General features: G+C 38.8%; 1 protein-coding gene across 1 annotated transcript in view; it reads left to right on the forward strand.

Annotated features, from left to right (window-relative positions):
* PRUNE2 (prune homolog 2 with BCH domain) overlaps positions 1-22988 on the forward strand; it is a 305962-nt gene that overhangs the window by 79760 nt on the left and 203214 nt on the right. The window contains exons 6-7 of the mRNA XM_023737740.1: positions 6334-6486; positions 12640-12734. Of these exons, the coding sequence (XP_023593508.1) occupies positions 6334-6486; positions 12640-12734 (248 nt within the window). The remainder of the gene's footprint in view (positions 1-6333; positions 6487-12639; positions 12735-22988) is intronic.

The following is a 22988-nucleotide window of genomic DNA, read 5'->3' on the forward strand; positions in this document are numbered from 1 at the left end:
ACACATGTTGCCCTATGACAATGGTTAACAATCTCACAACACATCAACAATATCCTTACTCAACCTTGGGTTCCCTATCACCAGCTTCCTTGTCCTCTTCTGCCTTCTGGCCCTTGTCACTGGACTCCTGTACCTCATTAGTCCCATTTGGTTTTACGGGGCTGCCACTCCCAAGGCCAGGCATATTTTTGTCAGATTTATTCCAAAGTATTTTATATTTTTGATGCAGTCTTAAATATAACTATTTTAAAAATTTGATGTTTTAATTATTGTTTATAGAAAGTCAGACAATTTATATTATTGACCTTATATCCAGCAAACTTGCTAAATTTACTTATTGTTCTAAGTTTTTTTGTAGATTCTTTTGAATTTTTTTAATACACATACCATAATTACCATATTTTTATGTAAATAACGTGCTTCTTCTATGTTTGTTTGCCAACCATGCCCTCCCCCTGCGAGGTATTTTTGTAAGCGCACTATGCTAATTTTTTAGGGCATGGTTGGTAAACAAATGTAGAAGTTGCACGTTATTTGCGTGAAAATACAATCATCTGTTAGGAAAGACAGTTTTTATTCCTTCATTTCCTTTACTTATACTTTTTATTTCTTTTTCTTAACTTATTGCTCTGGCTAAGATTTGCAGTGCAGTGTTAAATAGTAGATATAGGAGGCACCCTTGTCTCATTCTTGATTTGTGGTGGAAATCTTTCGGTATTTCTCAATCAAATATAATGTTTGCCTTTTTAATTTGGTTTTCATAAATGCTCTTCATCAAATTAAGTAAACCGTCTTCTTTGCTGAGATTTTATATAAGTGTTGGATTTTTATCAAGTAGCTTTACTACATTGACTGAGATGATCAGATAATTTTTCTTCTTTATTGATGTGGTGAATTATATTGATTGATCTTTGAATGTTAATTTGTCCTTTCGGGGAAAATCCTTACTTGGTCACTATGCAATATCCTATTGTACATTGCTGAATTTGATTTGATATTATTTTATTTAAAATTTTTGCATCTATGTTTATAAGAGAGACTTTCTTCTAATTCTTTATTTTGTTCTGCATTTTCCCCGTTTTGATCAGTATTCTTCTACAGAATCTTTGATCAAAATATTCAGTAATGGTAGCCGGGCACCTTCCAGTTTTTCTGATCTCATGGCATAGGAGGCAATTGTTCATGGAGACAACCAATAATTCTTTCTTGTAATGTCCATATTAGGTATTGGTATCAAGGTTATTCTGGATTCACAAGTTGAGAAGTGTTCCCTTTTTTGCAATTTTTTGAAAGAATTTGTGTAAAATTGATGTATTTCTTTCTTAAATGTTTTAACTGTGGATTTTAAACTGTATATTCATTCTTGAATAGAAATAGAACCATTCAGATTTTTAATTTATTTTCTGTTAATTTTGGCAAGTTGAGTTTTTCTAGTAGTGTTCATTTCCTTTAAATTTGAAAACATATTAAAATAAAGTTGTTACTATTATCTTTTAACATTTACCTAGACTTAGTAGTTATGTCACCTTTTCATTCCTAATATTGATAAATTATGTTTTCTCTCTTTTTTCCCCCTTGAGCAGTTTTCAAAGCCATTTATATTAGACTTTTTGATTAATCAACTTTTTGTTTTGTTGATTTTCTGCATTGTATGTTGGTTTTTAAGTTTTGCTCTTATCTTTGTTATATCCTTCCTTCTACATATTTGAGTTCAATTTGCTACTCTATTTCTAACATCTTAAGATAGTTAGATCATTAAGTTTTAGACTTCCTTTTTTCAATGTATGCGTTTTTAGGCTATAAAATTTCTTCAGAGCACAGCTTTAACTGCATCCCATTAGTTTAAATGACATATTTTCATTATCATTCAATTAAAAATATATTCTAATTTACATTGTTACATCTTCTTTTACCATGAGGTTATTTAGAAGCACGTTGTTTAATTTCAAACTTTTGAGGATTTCCTAGTTACTGTTTTATTATTGATTTTTACACTATTCTCACTATGACCGCAGGACATACACTTTATAATTATAATCCTTTAAAATTTGTTAAGATGTGATATATGCCTCAGTAGATGGTCAGTTATGGTAAATGTTTTATTTGCACTAGAAAAGAATGTAGAATCTGATGTTGTTGATAACAGCATTCAGTATATGCCAATTAGGTCAAGTTTGTTATTTATGTTGCTCAGATGGTCTGTATTTTTACAGATCTTTTTGTATGCTAGTTCTTAGAGTTACTGAGAGAGACGAGTTAGACTTTCTGACAGTAACTGTGTGTTTATCTCTTTCTCCATCCAGTTCTGTCAATTTTTGCTTTATATATTTAAAAACTGTGTTTTAGTGCATACAAATTTAGAATTTATATATCTTCCTGAGGACTAACCCTATAATAATAAAGAAATATTTGTCTTAATCTCAAGTAATTCTTTTTGCATTATAGTCTACTTTGTCTGATGTTAGTGTACTACACCAGCTGCCTTGTGGTTAGTGATTGTGTGCTATGTCTTTTTCCACCCTTTTACTTTCAACCTTTCTATATAATTATATTTCAGGTGTGCTCTTGTAAACAGTGTGTTGTTATTGTTGTTTTTAGAATTCAGCTTGACAATTTTTTCTTTTACTTGAAATATTTTGTTTCTTTACATTTAATGTAAAATCATTTGGATAGACATTTATCATTTTCCTATTTTTTTCTACTTGTCTGACATTGTTTCCCTTTTCCTTTTTCCTTTCTTTTCTGCTATATACCAATAAGTAATTTTTGTTATTAAATTTTTCTATTAGTTTATTAAGAATTCTTTTTAAAAATTCTTCTAGTAGTTACAATTGAAATTAAAACATGCAATTAAAATCTCATGTAAATTAATATTTTTGCTTTTTCCCTCACAATCCAAAAACTTAGAACACTTTACCTCTACTTAACCCCTTCTGCATTTTGTGTTATTATTGAAAGGTATTTTAATTACACATATATTTTAAATTCCATAAAATAGTATTCCAATCATTTTATACAGTTAATATTCATTTATACTTACCTGGATATTTACATTCTCCAATGCTCTTCTTTCCTGCCTGCATTTCTTTGCTTCCAGGTGGAATAATTTTCCCCTGCCTTTACTATTCCTTTTCGTGTGCGTCCTCTGGTGACAGATATTTTCAGGTTTTTTTTTTTCCCCTGAAAATGTCTGTTCTGTTTTATTTTTTTAAATGTTTTCATTCAATATAGGATTCTGATTGTCAGTTATCTTATATGAAGATATCTTATATGAAGATGTAATTCTACTGTCTTCTGGCTTTCATCATTTTAGCTCTCAATTTTATTTGTAGATCTTTTGACAGTATTATGTCTTTTTTCTGACTGATTTTTAATACATTTTCTCTTTGTTTGTAATTATTACATTTGTACTATCATGTGTCTAGCAGTGTCATTCTTTATCCTGATTTGGTTTCATGGTGTTTCTTGAATGTTATAGGATGTCTTTCATTAATTTTGAAAAAATTATTACTCATTACCTTTTCAAACGTTGTTTCATCTGAATTCTCACTCTCCTTTCCAAGAGTAATTCCTGTTACAGACAGGTTAGACCTTTTCTCCATGTCCCCTGTCTCTCTTATGCTCATCTCTGTATTTTTCATTACTTTTTTTCTACATGCTTCAATATGGATATTCTCTTCTGACATACTTTCTGGTGTACTATTTCTGTCCTTGGTGTGTTCTTAATCTGCTGTTAAACATATTTTTGAGTTCTTAAATTCAGTTATTAAATTTTCAATTTTAAAATTTTATTTGATTTTTAAAAAATTGTTTCCAATTCTTTGTTGTAATTTTCCAGCTAATGTTTTGATCATCTCTGGCTCTGTTTCCATTCTTTGTTTTTTCTCTTGAGTTTCCAGTGTTTTGGTCTTATTTGCTTTATGCCTGGTAATATTTTATTGATCACTGATAAATGTAGTGATTCTGTGGTTATAAATAATGAAATTGTTTTGCACAGTTTTGATCATCAAAGGCAGTTAGGAGAGGGGAGGATCAACTTAATCTCGTCTGTGTTTAAGCTGATTCAAATCAGAATTTCAGTCTTCATGAAGTCTTGTCTATTTTTGCTTCACCTTTCTTCTAGGGCCGTTCCCATTGCTGTCGAGTCGATTTTGACTCATGGTGACCTTATAGACAGAGTAGAACTGCCCGTATAGGGTTTCCAAGGCTGTAATCTTTATGGAAGCGTATTGCCACATCTTTCTTCTGCGAAGTGGGTGGTGGGTTTGAACCACTGACCTTTCAGTTAGCAGCCGAGTGCTTATCCATTGCCCTACCAGGGCTCCTTTCTTCTAGGGTAGAGACTGACAAAATATTTCTGTAAGGGGCCGGATAATAAATATTTTAGGATTTGCAGGCCATGTGGTCTCTGTCACAGCTATTCAACTCTGTCATCATAGCACAAAGTGACTATAGACAATACATAAATGAATGGTTATGGTTGTGTTCCAATAAAACTTTATTTATGAAAACAAGCACTGCAAATTTGGTCCATAGCATAGTTTTTTGACCCTTCTCCTAGGTATAGCCCTCCAGAGTTCCCTTCTGAAAACCTGGGCTTTTTAACCAGTGGGATGGTGGGATCCTTTAGTTGTTGCAGAATGAATGAATGGTGAATGAATAAAATGCTTTAAATACGTTGGCAATATTTATTTTTCATTATGATATTACCTTCATTTGAACCTCAGTATAACCTTGTAAACTGGGAAGGCAGTATTATTTCTGTTTCCGTAATGAGAAAATGGGAACAGAGAGACCAAGTGACTTTCCCAGGATCTTTCAGCATACTTAATGGTGAATGCAGATCTATTCTCTAGATTCTTAGGTCTCAGGTCAAGTGTCCAGACTGTGTGCTATAGTTCCGCCTCACTCGCTACTTCATTTCTCACTTCCTCTTTTACATTCTTATCTCCTTTATTTCTCTTTCATTTTCCCTCCCCCCATGTCTAGACCTATCATCAATGCCATACTGATAGCTAGGGAGGTGAAGATGCGTTGATTAATGGTGCAGTGGTTAAGTGTTTGGCTGCTAAGCAAAAAATTGGTGGTTTGAACCCACTAGTGACTCTGCAGGAGAAAAAGACCTGATGATCTGCTTCTGTAAAGACTACAGCCTAGGAAACCCTGTGGGGCAGTTCCACTCTGTCCTATAGGGTCTCTGTGAGTCAGAATTGACTCAGTGCACAACAACAACAAAAGGATTTTGTAGAGTTTAATCATCCATGATTTTCTCAAAGCAGAGCCACTCAGGCGAACTCCTCCCTTTCCCTGTGACTCTGCATTAGTCTGGGCACTGGATGCAGGGAGAAGGGATGTGACGTCTGTAATAACTCTTCCCTTTCAAGACAAGTGTGTCTGTAGAATTTCCAGGAGTTTTAGAGAGGTAATTCATATTAACACTTTACTTTGTAATATAAACCTGTGCTTTAGAACCAGCTTGTAAATCCTCAAAACTAGATGATAGTAAGTTACTTCAAAACTGTGTATGGTGCCTGGAAGGTCAGGAATGGACTCCAGGTCAACCACCTTGTCACATCTCTTTGCAACTGGCAATGAATGGGGTAATGGGATTCTTTAGTTGTTAAAAGGAGGAAGTTCATATGTAAAAGCAATAATGTGATGACTGACAACAATATATTCCCTGGTTCCTTAAAGGGAATAACTTCGACTATGTTTTTAAGTAGCTCTCCAGTCACTTCCATTCTGAAATAATTGAAAACCAAATAGATCATTTTGTGTGTGTTTGTATGGGGTAGGGAAAAGCTATCAATTTGTTTCTTGATTTATAAACTGTTTGCCAGCATGTGTGCTAGGGGTCAGTTAAGTTGTAGAGATTAATATCTGGTAAATAATGAGGCCAGGCAGATGGAGCCTGAAGGGTTTTCTGAGATGTCTCCCTCCAACCCAATAAATAGAGAAAGAATCCTTTATAGACAAGTGCACAAACATTAGAGAGAGTACTGCAGCAATCTTAAAAAAATTCAGTGACACACTTCTAAAGTTATTCAATACTTCCTTATTCATAATAGCATATTTGACCTGGTGTTTATTGACCCGGAATGGTTGTCAGCTCTTATTTTCTGAAACACTAAAATTGTAAGCATTATATTCTGATTGTAAAGATCCTAACCACCAGTTGCCATTGTCTTGAATGCTATGCTCTGGTGGCCTGTGGTCCTAGCAAGAAACAGGAAGGAGAAACATAGGTCAGCAGGCCAGAGAACATTGGTTTTCCTGGCCCATGACCTGGCTTGACTGGGATGTTTAAAGGCTCTTCCTATTTATGCATTTCAGGTAGCATCCTCTTCCAGTGCCTGACCATGGAATCAGAGAAGATCTCAGAGAGACAGGAGGAAATCCTCTCCATCCTGGAAGAGAAATTTCCTAATTTGCCTCCGAGAGAAGACATCTTCAAAGTTCTGCAAGAGACCCAGTTTAGTGCTCAGGGTGAGTGACTATGTCCCCCAGTTTGCTCCCAAGGGAGAATGCTCTGTGGGATGCAGTGTTGAAGGTATATTTGTGCATGCCTTCATTTTCTTTACTCTTGTTTGTGTGTCTGGAAGATTTTCAGGCACATGCGTTGGCTCACTTGGAAGCAGGCAACCTGTACTGTAGCCTCTCCTCTGAGGCCTTTGTGTCTGGATCTGAGGTTAATTCACGTGTCTAATGTGCACCCCAGGGTCCTGGGTGACACAAAGTTAAGCACTCCACTGCTCACCAAAGGTTGACAGTTCAAACCCACCCAGAGGTACCTTGGAAGAAAATCTTAGCAATCTACTTTAGAAAAATCAACCATTGAAAACCCAATGATTTTGACATACAGGGGGTCGCCGTGAGTTGGAATCAACTCAATGGCAACTTTTTTCTTTCTGTGTGTGTGCACCCTAAATGCATCATTACAGGAAATCTCTGTGTTGAGAAGATTCTGTCTTGAGAATGTGGCAGGAGCAATGTCAAGCACAATGGGATTTCATAAATTAATTTCAGAAAGAAATTGTAGAGAAGAAGTGGCTGAACTGATGAAATTGTTCTTGAAGTCTAGGCTTTATCAAGAAGTTTATAAACAAGGGGAAAAAATCCACAGAATTTCGTAGATCAACTATTTTAGTAATAAATATAAATAAATACAGTGTGTTGAGTGCTTAATATATACAGTAAAACCTGCAAAAACCAGAACGTCTGTAAGGCAGAAACCTGTCAGAGAAGGAAAACCCAAATATTTTCCACTAAAATGAGTGGTAAGACTGAAAAGAAAGAAAAGTGTTAAGACCCCACCCTGTCAAAGGCGGAAAACTTGTGAGACCTGGAAAAACACGGCAGTCCTGTCGAGTTCTGGCTCTCACAGGTTTTATTGTACCAGGTTCTTATGCTCTATCTTTGCATGGACTAGCCAACTGAATTCTCATAACAACTCTAAGAATCAGGTACTATTATTATCCCCAATTTCCAGATGAAAACAGTGAGGCATAGAAAGACTTCTTTGCTTTCCCCAGGTAACATCCACCCAGTGGGCAAGTGGCCAGGCCAGGATTAAACCTAGACAATCTATCTTTAAGGTACAAACACTGAATTACATGGGTTTCTCCCTTAGTTTGGAAACCCCTAGGGGCAGATCCCAAGGCAAAGACTCTAGTGAAAGTCGTTTTTTTGGGAGGTGATTGCAGAAACAGAAAGTGTGGCATTTCACCTCAGACTTATACTACCTGAGGGGAGCAGTAGTGTGCTGGAACCCACCCACCTTGCAAGAGTTGACTGGTAAATGTTCAGGAAATTTGTGAGTCACTTGATATTACATTCATAGCTTGAAAGCAGCCATGGTGGGAGTATTCACACCACAGAAATTGACAACCACTGTACATTAGGGAAGGAGTCCTGATGGTGCAGTGGTTAAAGAGCTCAGCTGCTAAACAAAAGGTTGGCGGTTCAAACCCACCAGCTGCTCTGCAGCAGAAAGATGTAGCAGTCTGCTTCTGTATAGATTTACAGCCTTGGAAACCTTATAGGGAAGTTTTACTCTGTCCTATAGGGTCGCTATGAGTTGGAATTGACTCCACGGTGGTAGATTTGGTTTTGGTTTTTTGATTTTATACATCAGAGTTTTGTGTGTGTGTGTTTTTGAGAGATGGTTGTTAAACATTTACCAGTAATCACTGGACTATTGAGGGTTGCTCCCCAAACCAAACTAAGCCAGTTGCCAGCAAGTCAATTACAACTCATGGCAACTCCATGTGTGTCAGAGTAGAATTGTACTCCATAAAATTTTTAAGACTGTGACCTTTAGAAGGAGATTGACAGGACTTCCTTCCAGGCTACCTCTGGGTGGGCTCGAACCTCCAACCTTTCAGTTAGTAGTCAAGCACTTAACCATTTGTGCTACCCAGGGACTCCTGAGGGCTGCTCCTGTTGCCACTGAATTGATTCCAACTCATAGTGACCCTATAGGACACAGTAGAACTGCCCCATAGGGTTTCCAAGGAGTGGCTGGTGGATTTGAACCGCTGACCTTTTGGTTACCAGCTGAGCTCTTAACCACTACGCCACCAAGGCTCCTGAGGGCTGCTCCCAGGAGGTGTTAATTCCACAGCACTCCCAACTTGCCTCCTGTGAAGGGCCCAGTAGGCTCTGGTGGCCAGAGAAAGCCCTCCGGAAAAGAGATGTTTGTGCTGGAGGTTGAGAGTCATGCTGGGGTTCACTGAGATGGGAAAATCTGTGGAAATGTGAGTGGGACGTATTAGCTATACCTTCCATTACATAGGTACATGTATATGTAGCTGCATAATGGTAAGCATTTTGCAATTGGTTTTTAGAGCTAGACCAAACTTTTTATGTCACAATATATTCTATAAATCATTTTATGCAGCAGTATGGTAGATTGTGGCCTTTCAATCTTTGAACCGAAGAAAACTATTAAGTACCTGCCTTAGTTATCTCGTGCTGCTATAACAGAAATATCTCAACTGAGTCGCTTTAACAAACAGAAATTTATTTTCTCATAGTTTAGGAGAATAGAAGTCTGAGTTCAGGGTGCCAGCTGTAAGGGAAGGCTTTCTTTCACTGTCAGCTCTGGAGGAAGGGCCTCATCTCTTTTAAGCTTCTGCTCCTGGGTGATCTTCGTGTAGCTTGGCATCTCTCTTTCCTCATCTCTGCTTGCTCACTTGCTTGTTTAATCTCTTTTATATCTCAAAAGAGATTGATTTAAGACACACCCTACACTAATCCAGTCTCATTAACATAGACAACCCATCCCCAAATGAGATTATAACCACCAGCATAGAGGTTAGGATTTACAACACATGTTTTGGGGGAACACAATTCAATCCATAACATTCCATCCTTTGTCTCTCCAAAATTCATATTCTTCATACGCGCAAAACACATTCACCCCATCGTATCATCCCGAAAGTCTTAAATCAACTCCAAGTCCAAAATCTCATCTTCTGAAGCATCTAAATCAAAACATGGCTGAGACTTTAGGCGTAGTCCATCCTGGGGCAAAATTGCTCTTTATCTGTGAACCTGTGAAACCTAGAATACAAGTTATCTGTTTCCAAAGTACACTGGTGGAAAAGGCACAAGGTAGAACATCTCCATTACAAATGGGAGAAATCGGAGAGAAAGAGGGATAACAGGCACCAAGCAAGTTCAAAAGCCAGCAGAACAAATTACATTAGCTTTCAAGGCTTGAAAATAATCCTCTCTTCTCTGAGACCATCTGGGTGATGGCCCTACCCTCTAGACTCTGGATGTTGGCTATGTTCTCTGGATTCTGGGTGGAGACTCCTCAGCCCTGGCCTTCAGCTCCACCTTCCAGGCCCACTGGGATGGCAACTCCTAGTCCATCTGAGTGGCGACTTCACCCTTCAGGTCCTTCAGGCCCCATTCTTCAGCACCTTGGGCATGGCAGTCTCACCTCCTCAGCTTTGGGCAGCGGCGCCGTTCCCCTGGCACACTTTAATGGCAGCCCCACACTCTGGGACTGAGTTGGCAAAGATCTGACTCTTTGAAACCTAGGAGACTGTGGCCTCACCCTTTGCAACCAAGAAGGTCCTGCTTCCCGTGCTCCTTCCAACAGTTCTGATCTCTGAGCTTCTCCAGGGATGGTCCTTTTCTTTTCTTGGAGGACAACAGATGTAGCTCCTTTGGCCTATTTCCTGCCTGTCAAATTCCAAGAGGCAGACAGCATTCTCTCCTTTCATTCTTTCTCTGTCCCCTTCAGTCTAAGCTGATGGGTTTTGTGCTGTGATAGTTGGTTAGATCCATCAATCACAGGCTTAATCTCTTCAACAAACAATTGTGTAGCCACATCCTTGGATATGTGCCCTTGGTTTGTACAACAGAATTTACCAAATCTTTAAGTTCTGTTTTCATTTTGCACAGTTCGTTTTTAAGTCCATCTCTTTGCTCTCGCATTTTATTATAAGCAGGAAGGAGAAACCATGTGGCCCTTTTAAGATCTTTCTTAGACATCTCACCGGCCAGATATCCAAGTTCATCACTTACAAGTTCTACTTTCCACAAAACATTTGAACATAATTCAGTCAAGTTATTTGCCACTGCATAAAAAGCATCACCCTTCATCCGCTGTGGCACAGTGGCTAAGACCTAAGGCTGCTAACCAAAAGATTGGCAGTTTGAATCAACCCACCACTCCTTGGAAATCCCATAAGGCAGTTCTACTCTGTCCTATAGGGTTGCTATGAGTCGGAATTGACTCGACAGCAATGGGATTTTTGGTTTGGTCTTCATCCACTGTCCAATCACATGTTCATCATTTTCTTCTAAAGCTTCACCAGAGGCACATTTAATGTCCACATTTCTAGCAACATTCCGTTGCTCATGCCATATGTATCCTCCAAGATGGTGCAGACTTTCTCCACAGCTCTCCTCACTTCCTTCTGAGCCTTCACCAGAATTTTCTTTGCTGTCCATAATTCTACCAACAGTCTCTTCAAGGCAGTCTAGGCTTTCACTACTAGGTACCTTAAAACTCAGCCTCTATCCATTACTCAATTCCAAAACCACTTCCACACTTAGGTATTTGTTAGAGCAGCACTCCTACTTCTCGGTACCAAATTCTGTCTTAGATATCTAGTGCTACTGTAACAGAAGTACCTCCAGTGTGTGGCTTTAACAAACAGGAATTTATTTTCTCCTAGTTTAAGAAGCTCTAAGTCTGAATGCAGGGTGCCGACTCTAAGGGAAGGCTTTCTTTCACTGTCGGCTCTGGAGGAAGGTCCTTGTCTGTTTTGAACTTCTGCTCCTGGGTGGTCTTCATGTGGCTTGACATCTCTCTTCCTCCATCTCTGCTTGCTTACTTGCTTGTTTAATCTCGTTTATATCTCAAAAGCGATTGACTTAAGACACACTCTACACTAATCCTGTCCATTAACATAACCAAGAGAACCCATTCCTGAATGGGATTATAACCACAGGCATAGAGGTTAGGATTTACAACACATATTTTTGGGGGACACAATTCAATCCATAACCGTACCTGTCTGCTTCCCCATCTACTGTGATTGATAGTGTGTTCTAAGTTGATAGGGCAAACAGTCGACTTCTTTGTCTTAACATGGATCTGGGAAAAGATATATATGCTTTCCTAGGCCTTATTATGGCTCTTCTTCCCAAGAGGTTAGGCCTAATCAGAGATAATAACACGAGGTGAGGATTAAATGTCATGTCAGCTCCTTTTCTATTTTTCAGTGATAGCTTTTATTAAAGCACATTCATCAGATATGCAGTTCTGGGTAATTTAGCCATTTTGGATTATTCCTCCTAACACTTAAGGAAACCAGCAGCTTCTATTGCCAGAGCCTACTACAAGGGTGGCTAACTTAATTATGGTCCCTTTACTGGTCACATATATAAAGTGCATTTTGAGTAAATTATATTGAAAACATCGAGGGTCACCTAAATGTTACTAAAAATATATTTTGGCTTTGCTTAGCTTTATTTTTCCAGTTAGCATAGTTAAGCTAGTTTTTCTTTATCCCTCCCCTCACCCCCCTTCCCTTCTCTGCCCTTATCTTTTATGGGCCTCCAGAGTCTTACCTCTAAGTATTTAATCTTCTGGGATCCGTTGACACTGGCTTCTGGTTGGGTTTGGCCAGTGGGAAAAGGTAGAAACACGTTGTGTATGTGTGCGTGGTGGGGGTGGGGGTAGGAGAAGGAAGGAGAGGAGAAGAGAGATGCTGTAGTATTTCTTCCCTGTTTCCTTTGGACTTTGGTGCTAAGTTTTTGGCAGCCCCTCTTCCCAGAGTTCCAGATCTCTCTCCTTCCCTTGGCCCCTTGCTAATCTCTGGGTGCTTCACCATCCTTTGTTTCCTCAATCCTTCCCACATCTCTGTAAGTGCCCTACCATTAAAGAATCTTCTTTTGAATTATGAGGAGTTACTTCTAATTTCTGCTGGGATCCTAATTGATGTCTGTATTGTCTGTAATGTAATTTTTGCCTTAATGTGTGTGTTTTATTACGAATAAATGTATATTGGAGGGGAAAATATTGAAATTAGCAAGGTGAATTCTTAAAATAACCCCCTGATATTACAAAAAAAGTTCACCAAGTATAACGTACTGTTTTTTTCCTGTCATTCACAGGTTTAAGTATGGAGCAGACAATACTGAAGGATCTAAAAGAATTGTCAGATGGAGAAATAAAACTGGCCGTTAGTACCGTGAATATGACCCTTGAGGTAAGGGTGGGGATGCTTTTTAAGCAATGATAGATTTTACAGAATGGCAGCATGAGCAACTGGAATATAACCCCCTCCTACTCCAGCCTATAAGTTGATGTTAGTCTTGTGCTGTGAATGCTTCTTTGTGATATATTTGACTAGGAATACAGGTTATTATTTTGGGTAAAAACACTATGCCAAGTCAATGAAAAACGCCAAACCTCTCTTCCCAAGTTGAGTTCTATTTCATTCATCTCAGTAGAAAATTTTTAAAATAAACCTACACCATAAACACTTACATGTGTGTGTTTGTGCATATAATAAGTTTGATAGCATTATAATATATATGTGATAAGGTTCACTTCCTTTTTTTTCCTGCACTACTTTTCATTGTCCACAGAACGTTTCTAAGGTGGCAAATTTCTTTGGCCTTTGTATGCTATTTGGATACATGTTATTTTGTTAATCAGTGATGACAACTTGAGGAATCTCCTTCCAATCTGTTAAATGAATGACTCAGAGTGAATGCTACTCTTGTCTTTGTGTATTTCCATGGTAAATTATCTTTTGTCTACTATGGGGGTTTTCAATGACTTGTTTGTTAATCTTAATTAACCTAACTAATGGGAACTATATTTTGCAGAGGCATATTTGTGCTGTGCCATAGTCTCTGCATTTCTTTACTGTTGTAGTGCCTTGATCAAGCTGTCCACTTTTGGTTGATGTACCAAGCTCCCAAGTCAAGTTTATGGAGATAATATTTGCTGTTTTAGGAATTTGTCTTTCAGTTTTTAGAACTGTATGTTGCTATTCTTTTTTCTCATGGCAGTGGTGTCTGTATCAATGTATCCATTTCTGCAGAATGGCAGACATGCATATGGATATCCACATCTCAGAAAGTCCAAGAACAAGCGAGGAGCTTTTTGCTGTGATCTCTTTGGAAAATTTATTCCCAGTTGATTGACATCATGATTCAGCTCCCAGATCTATATGAGTACTGGGAGGCAGACTGCCGTCACTAAATATAATCACATTTTATGGTTGTATAGTGTCTCGTGGTTTATGGACCATATTCTCATTGGACATAGTCGGTAGATGGATTCAGCTGTTTCTGTGGACTTTCAAATTGATAGGTGCTCCATATAATTAGTTGTTGATGTAAATCAATACAAGAAGTACATGCAATTTGGGATGTAGTAACTAGATAATCACCTTCAATTAGAGATCTGCTTTGTGTCTAGAAATCCAAGGGAAACATGGATCTTGCAAGGGTCAGTAGCTCCGAGAATCATTTCTACTAGTTCAAGCCATAGGGTTTACTTTCTTTTTCCCCCGCCCCTGTCTCCCTTCATTTAATGGCATCTTATTAGGTTTTAAATGCCTTGTTTAGAATTCCTTTCTAAATTAACATGGAACATCTTGTAATTGCTTAGGGAACTGTCTGTAGTTATCAAATTATTTTAAGGCTATTAATATAGACTTATCATAGCTTTAATGTAACTTCATTTATATACTATATGGGTATACAAATGGCTTTGTCAGATACATTAAACTGTAAATGTTTAGCAGGCTGAATAAGTGATAAAATGATCATCTTAATCTTGACAGCAATTTACATACAGGTCCAGTAATTAATCAGGTGGTTAAGTACATCTCTGGGAGTGCTCTGTGATCTTCTAGGAGGGAAGGAGGACACATGTATGTGTAAATAAGGTACCGGTTTAAACTCTCATCAGCTGAATGAGACTTTTTTACTTTTGCATAATGGAGATATGAGAAATGGAGAAAGAACTCTTTAGTAACATTCCATATCTCCCTTGAAGGAGAAAATGTACATTATTTGTTTAATCTACTAGAAAAATCTCAAAGTTAAGGGCAGAGTTTGGTTTTCTCTGTAGGTTGTCTTGTGGTACAGCGTGGTATTTTCCAATCTCTACTCATATATGATAGTATTTCAACATCCCTTTCCCATTTTCATTGACCTCACTTTTAAAAATAATGACAGAATCCCCAGAATCTTATTTTGTGTATTTGGGAACAGCAGTATAATCTTGACATATTCTCAAAGAAATGTTATTATTCCCATGACTTTCTAAATCTCACTGGTCCTGTGAAACATGATCAAGACATAGGTACTTCCAAATGCCTTTTGTAAATTCTCCATCTTTTATTACAACCCTCTGCACTCTTGCAAGATTTAGTCTAAATTACCAATTTAAGACTTAAATCTATACTATACCTTCCATTAATTTTGGCCTTGTTTCATATATTTAGTCATGCTTAGACAGTATTTTAAGTTAATTGAGGGTAACGGTGGTATCTTTTACTCCTGTTTCTCTATTTTCTGGCACAGTACTAGGCACATAGTAGCTGTTTAGTAAATACAAATACTTCGGTTAAAACATTGGTGTTTAAAATTTGTTCCTTTGATATCTGATTTTTATTTCCTTTTGAATTTAAATGAATCACCTAGGAAAGCAAAGGTGCCTAGCTAAGCATCCAGAGCAACCTTCTTTGATCCCTTTTAGTTTCTTCTCAAGACGACTATGGTTGAAGATTGAGATCAAACAGATAAAGAATGGCCCACATATTTATAGACAGTGCTGCTTATCCAGCTGTCTAAAGATGGAGTAGGCAGCTTGGTAAAGTAGTTAGCTGTCTGTCACTCGAAGGAATCAACTGGAGGTTCTGTGGCATGTCAGGGATATGGGAAAGGCGATTCCTTACGTTTCCAGTGGTCCTTTACAAGGCCATAATTCCGCAGTTGTAAGTATCATGACATTCATTTGTCTGATGGCCCAATTAATTTTCCTGGGTGGAAGTTAGAAGAATTTGTCTCTTTGCAACATAAGTAGCATGCTTTTCAGTGGAAACCACTCTGGTTTGGGAGGCAGAAGCCGCTACCTTTGACAGGTTAACTCTGACACACTATATGTCCAGGAGAAAGCTACGAAGAGATCTTTTCTCTAGAAATCCAAGGATTTCTCATTTTATTTTAGTATATTTCACAAGTGATTATTGTAATCTACTCAAATTTATACAAGTTACTGAAAGAACTACCATAAAGAGCAAATGATCATAATAATGCGGAGTTTCCAGGTTTGCAGTGAGAGATGCTCAATAGATAATGTAGAATGAATGTGGGTTTGAGGACTGGTAGAAATGGCCTTATCTGAAGCATGGGCAGAGGGGCAGCCCTCCTTACAGAGAGGACCACTGGAAGCTAGGACCGTAGACAAGACACCGCAGTCCCATTTTTCATGGCCTCCGGGCCATTCCAAGTCTGACTGTAGCACAGTCCTCTGGGGCCTACACAGTAACATGTTGGAATCCTTCACTGATTATCCTTCACTACACCTTCACTGATTGTTGTTGTACCTGGTTCCTTGAGCCATTTTCTTTGCGTGCCAATTTACTTATCATAAGGAAATTTATAGATACCAGAGCATGTGCTTAACTGGAATGAACTTTAGCTTTATTCTTTCGCCAGCAGAATAGGGTGGCAATTATGCTTCCTGGGCCTAGCTTACTCCCTAGTAAAGCAGTACATTAACTTGTTAGAGGGAAGAAACAGCTCTTTCCGTTCTCATAAGGTACCACTGAAGCAACTGAGGTTGCTCGTGGCAGTACCACATTAACGGTTCCTTTGCTAACACCAAATATTATTACACCTCCTTTACGCATCTCCTCAAAGGCTGTAAGTCATTAGCATCTTTTCCCTGGAAGGACAATAGCCAAGTACTGATTCAATCACTTCTGATTATGATCAATTGCATTATGATTTATTCCTGTATATATACTATTAATGAAAGTATTAATTTTCCTGATAAAAGAACAAAAGTTAGAATAAAACTGTCTCTGTGAACCTGTTAAGGGCATTGATGGTTCAGTGGTAGAATTCTTGCCTTCCATGCAGGAGACCCGGGTTCGATTCCTAGCCAATACACATTACGCGCAGCCACTACCTGTCCATCCGTGGAGGCTTGCATGTTGCTATGATGCTGGAAAGGTTTCAGCAGAGCTTCTGGACTGAGATGGACTAGGAAGAAAGGCTGACTCAATGGCAGCTAAAAACAACATGAACCCGTTGCCTGCTAAGCAAATTTCAACTGTTGTTCCCACATCTTCTTAATTTCAAATCATTATTCAAATTCAAATCATTGAAAGGATTTTCAATTTTTGCCGTTTTGTCTCCTTTTTTTGGGTCTGGAGTAGGAGGAATTATTCAGGCCTGTTTTCTCTCTGAGTCTCTGGACTGTTCTGTTGTGCTCTCAGCCCAGCCTCCTCATGAGCAGACACGCTGCCATTTGAAACCTGGGACAGAGAACACATGGGATGCCTTCTGGTGAAGTGACTCAGAGACTGCTGACTCATCCTGCCTTGCCCAGAGATTCCAAGTCAAGCTGCACCTGGGAACACTGCAGGGGGAAAAATACCAGCATTTTCTGTTAGCATTCAGGACACTGACCAGAATGAATTCCCAAAGTCACTGCTAAACTCCTCCCTAACAAAAAGGGAAGTTTACTCAGGCCTCAGTGAAGTGTAACTGAACCATTTTAGCCAGTGATTTAAGGCCAGTCTGAAATCTGCTTTACCAATTTTGGTCACCAAATTGTGCTTTCTCATTGTTTGAGCTACGAGTTTTTTGGAGGTCAAGATGAAAATACTTCTAGGGTATTTACCTGCCTTATGCTGTGGTAGAATGCAGAGTAACATCTTGGGGGAGCATGTAGTTCTTCTGTTTGATGAGCATATTCTTCAAAATGCCAAATGCTTACACTGAAGGTGACTTTTCAAAGCCATCCTGTCCAACCAATGGAAATGCATGCAACCTCTCCCCTGGGTTCTAAATCATAAGTGCTTTTGCTTCCCTTTGGATTCAGTTCTGCCAACTCCTTCTTGCTACAATAATGAGAGTTGGCATTTAATGAGTGCTCACTGTGTTCAAGACAGTGAAGTAAGTGGCTTATACGCATCATCTCATTTAATCCTCCCAGCAACCCCATGAGCTAGAGGAGCTATGATTATCCTTATGTTGATTAAGGTAGTGATAGCAGCTGTAACAGATAAACCCCACATCTCAGAGGGTCAGCACAGAAGTTGTTCAGTTTTTGCTCATACAGCAGTCCAACTTGGTGTTCTTAGTTGGCGGCCAGGACTGATTCAGAGACCATCTTCAACATGTGGCTCCCAATGTTGCCCTGGGGGTTGTAGCCATCCTACCTTCCAGAAAACCTTGGAAGGTCAAGGATGGGAGGTATTATGGGTCCAGTCTGGATGTGACATCCATCACTTTGCTCACATTTCATTGGCTTAGTCGCATGGTTGCATCTAACTGCAGGGAGGCTTAGAAATGTCGTCCAGTTATGCACTCAGGAAGCAGAACCAGTCTGGGGAGTAATTGACCAGTCTCTGCCACAATCTCCATCTTGGAAGTGAGGAAATTGGAAGCTAGAGAGGTTAAATCATTGTGTAAGTTAGGGCCGGGATCAAAATCCAGGTCTGTCCTGCTCCAATACTGTGCTCCATTGCTTGGAACTTGGTGTCAGGTGGCAAGATAAATAGTAGAATTTGAGTCTGTGCAGGGGTTCACTAGTTATTCATCAGTGGTCAATCATTGCCATAAATTTTGGGTGTCAGACAGCCAAGGCATCCTTAAGCAATCCTTGCTTAGCTCTCATCTTTTCCTTGCTCTTGGTACTAAAGTTTTTTCCTCTTTATCTTCACATATTTGCTTCTTAAAAAAAATTCACTTTTGAACTGTAAACACCATCCAAGTTGTAACTATTCATAGTCAAACTAATTTCTGGCCCCTGATATAGAGGATGTTTGGCAAAATAAGTCAAGTAGATAAAAGTAATAGGAAAAAGATTACGGGGCAAGAGAATGGAGAAGACATGCAATATAGGAAGGAAAGAAGTCTTATTTTTTTCTCAGCCTGCCCTAGAAGTTAAGGTCATGGGTATTGTAGCTTACCTTGCTAAGAGTTTAGTTTTTTCAAATCTGTTTTCAAAATGAAGAGCAGCCCAATCAGTTAGTGAAGAATTTTAATGTAAGAGACTTTTCATTGAAATGAAATGGTATTACTTTCAAGTGCTATAGTAACTCCGAAAAACCCTGAATAGAAGAGGTGTTAGGAGTTCTCAATTCAAACTTACCTGAAGAATCCAAAGGGGTTTAAAACCAACTAACCAACCAGTTGCCATTGAGTCGATTCCACCTGCACTCCATAGAGATTTCAAGGGTGGCGGGATCTTTTGGAAGTAGATTGTGAGGCCTTTTTTTAAAGCAAACAACCAAATACAGTTAGATAACGTTTCATGGTGAATTTTAACAACCAGTCTGTGTAAAGCATGTGAAGTGTGAATTACAATGGACAACTAATTTAGAGCTAATAACTCATAGCTTCTTGAGGGCAGTGGTAGGATGAAAAAGTAAAAAATGAACTCAGAAAAGTGGACTTCCATTCTTACTGAGCTATGAGTGGTTCTTGGTAACCAGACATAACTGACATCAGAGAATAAAAGAATCCCTATTTAAAGAATGTTTTATCATATTAGGAGCAACAGTACTTTGTCTTTGAATAAGAATGTACTAAGCAGCTGAAGCTTGTACAGTGAAACCTGTGAGAGCTGGAACTGAATGAGAATGCCTTGTTTTTCTGGGTCTGTAAGTTTTCTGCCTTTGACAGGGTGCTTACTATTATTGCTCTCTATTAAGAATCCTACCTTGTTTTAGTGCTGAGTTTTCCATCTCTGACAGGTTTCCACCTTACACAGGTTTCCAGCTTTTGCAGGGTTTACTGTAATATTTAGAAACCTTCCAGTTTGTATGAAGGTAGCTCCTTTTGCAGATGGCCAAAAATATTTCAAAGCCACCAAGGTGAAGTCTGCAAAACCTGCCTACCTAGGAATGCCTTATAATGGAATTTTGGTTTTGTATATACAACTAAACTAAAGTTGGAGACAGCTTGATATTTTTATTGACAATTTTTTTTCTGCAAATATGTGTTTACCTAACGGCTAATTTTGAATGGACTTAAATGATTTCACAAAACTTGGTCCGTCTAGCCATGCTTCTCTCAGATGGACATTATTTCCCTTGTTGTTGTTAGTTGCCTTCAAGTGATTCTAACTCATGGCAACCCCGTGGGTGCAGAGTAGAACTGCTCCATAGGGTTTTCAAGGTTGTGACCTTTCAGAAGCAGATTGCCAGGCCTGTCTTCTGAGGTGCCTCTGGGTGAGTTGAAACCATCAACCTTTTGGATAGTAGTTGAGCACTTAACCATTTGCGCCACCCAAGTGGTACAAAATACTTCAATACAGCTTTTCTACCTATCATTTTGCTGCATGAATGAGATAAACAGTGATCCAAGGTTTGCTGCTGTTGTCGTTCGGTGCTGTCGAGTCAGTTCAGACTCATAGTGACCACATGTACAACACAACAAAACACTGCTCAGTCCTGCACCGTCCTCACAATTGTTGTTATGCTTGAGCCCGTTGTTGCAGCCACTGTGTCAATCCAAGGTTTAGAGATCATTAAGTTACTTACTATGCATTCATTCTTTCTTTGATACAAGGAGGTGCCTGGACCTCTCTCTTCTCCTCTGAAACACTGTAATGCATTCACGTGGAGCAGGTGTAGAAGAGGGAGTATGTAAAACACAGACCCTGCCCCAGGCATACTCTCCTCAGTGTCCAGAAATCCCCACTGACTCTCTGTGAAACTGTGAAGTGGGAATGAGATAATGAGACAGATGCATCGAGGACACAGCCTCATCAAGGGACTGCGGGGAACTTAAACGATGCTAGCCTCAAGAGTGGCTCTTTGGCTGGTGCAGAAAAGAAGGAAGCAGTGGGAGGAGCTGCATGCCGTTCAAGGAAGCCCAGATGTGATTGATTGGTAGTGAATGAACAGGGTAGAGTCTGTGTTTCATTTGATGGTATTTTACTTGCTGCATCTCTAGTGGAGTATGGCTTTATGGGATTCAAATGTATATACAAATATGGATGTGTACTATTCATAATCATTCCCCATTTTTGTTACGTTCCCACCTTAACATGCCCATACACCTGCTTTTGCACACTGGGTGTGGAACAAAACAGGACCCCAATACCCCAACCACGGATTGCTGGTGTCATGCTGTCATAGGGCCAGTTGGCTACCAGCTCACTGCTTCCTTCTCAGAATTACATGGTGTTCTACTTATCTACTGTTATGTAGCAAGCTACCCCTAAAATCTGGAGACTTAAAACAAGATATGCCTCTGATAGTTCTATGGGTTTACTGGGCTCAGCTGAGCAGTTCTTATTCAGAGTCTCTCATGCAATTGCAGTCAGATGGTGGTCAGCTGGGAGCTCAGTTGGGACTGTCAGCTGGCTTGGGCTTCTCCTAGCATGGCAGTAGGTTCAGAGAGCTAGTGCCACAAGAACTAATGCCACAAGAGTGGGACTCAGATGGAAGCTGCAAGTCTTCCTGTGACCTAACATCAAAAGTTTCAGAATACCGATTCTATCACATGCTATTTTTCAAGTAGGTCCCTAAGGCCAGACCAGATTCAAGATGAAGGGAATTAGCAGTGACTTGCTGCTAAATGTTTAACAACTGGCTCTCTAAAATAAAAAAAAAAAGGTATATATTTATACACACACACGACTATATAAAGGATATATAGCACATAATTTACAAATAATAATACAATAAATGATACTCTTTACTGTAAATTTCAGATAGCAAATTGATTATCACAGAATGCTTTAGTTAATTTTTGTGCAACACTGGTATTGCAACTGATGAATGAGTGTAGTTCCTGCAAAAATTCTGGTTGGTATTTTGTTTACCTTAACGAGAAAGCATACCAATGAAGACTTATGTCAGAACTTCACCTGTTTGTCAACAACATGAGCGACTTCTTTGCTGAATGGGAGAATAGTTTTCAAATACCATTCTCTCAGCTGTTTATTTTATTTTGGGTGAAGGGCACTATTCATGATATGATGGCTAGAGACAGGACCTACTTTAAAGTTTAACCTGCATTATTAACATTTTCTCCATTATTTTTTTAAGTCTAGACTAGGGTTCTGCAATTTTTTTCTGTAATGGACCAGATAGTGCGTATTTTAGGCTTTGCTGGTTGGGAGGCAAAATTGGGGGCATTACGTAGGAACTTAGAAGGCAAGTATTTTTAAATGTTTTGCTCATGGGCCACCCAGAAATAGACAGTGGGCTCAATTTGGTCCATGGGCCATAGTTTGCTGACAGCTGGTTTAGACAAAAAGACAATAAAACAATCCCTAATTTGTAATGTTAACAATTTCCATAGTGTAAATACTCTCTCAATGACCGATTTCAAGGTATCAATATGACATCATCAGAACAGATTTGGGAGGAGATGCATAACACACACCATTATATATAGCATTTCCACTATACAGCTGCAATAGATGTAAATAATCTCAAGAGCATAGATAATAGTAAAGTGTAGTAAAGTAATTAGGAAGTGAGGAGTTTCAAGAATTTATTGCCTTTGTTTATAATATAATTTATTTACCATAAATTATCTGATTTGTTTTTAATAATGGCTGTACTTAATTTGGGAGCAACCAGTTTGCAAATTTCTTGAATTCTCACCAACCTGTACAAGTCAGCTCCAGCACACCACCAGGAGTTAGACCCCAATTCTTTTTTTTTTTTAATTTTCTTAATATTTTATTGTGTTTTTGGTGAAAGTTTACACAGTAAGGTAGGTTCCCCTTTGGCAATTTCCATACAAATTGGTCAATGACATTTGTGATGGTTAAAGCTGTACGTCATCGTGGCTGAGCCATGATTCTCAGTGGTTTGGCAGTTATATAATGATATAGTTTGGCAGTTATATGATGATGTAATTTGGCGGTTATGTAATAATGCAGTCATCTGCCATGATGTGATCTGATTTGATCAGCCAATTAGTTGTAAAGGGAGTTTCCTTGGGGTGTGGCCTGCATCCAATATATTGCTCACTTGCTCTGAATCCTGCATCCAGCTCATCATCATCTGATTTCCAGTTCTTGGGACGTGAGCCAGTGGCCTGCCATCTTACCTACTGATCTTGGATTCCTCAGCATCCCCAGCCCATGAGCCAGCTGTCTGACTTGCTGATCTTGGGTTCCTCAGCCCTTGCAGTTACATGAGTCAGGAGAAGCCTCCACCCTGCCGCCTGACCCACAGACTTGGGACTTGCCAGCCTCTGATAAATCTCTCTCTGTCTCTCTTTATATATATATATATATA

Source organism: Trichechus manatus, unplaced genomic scaffold (genome assembly GCF_000243295.1).
Source record: "Trichechus manatus latirostris isolate Lorelei unplaced genomic scaffold, TriManLat1.0 scaffold00107, whole genome shotgun sequence".
Classification (NCBI taxonomy): Eukaryota; Metazoa; Chordata; class Mammalia; order Sirenia; family Trichechidae; genus Trichechus; species Trichechus manatus.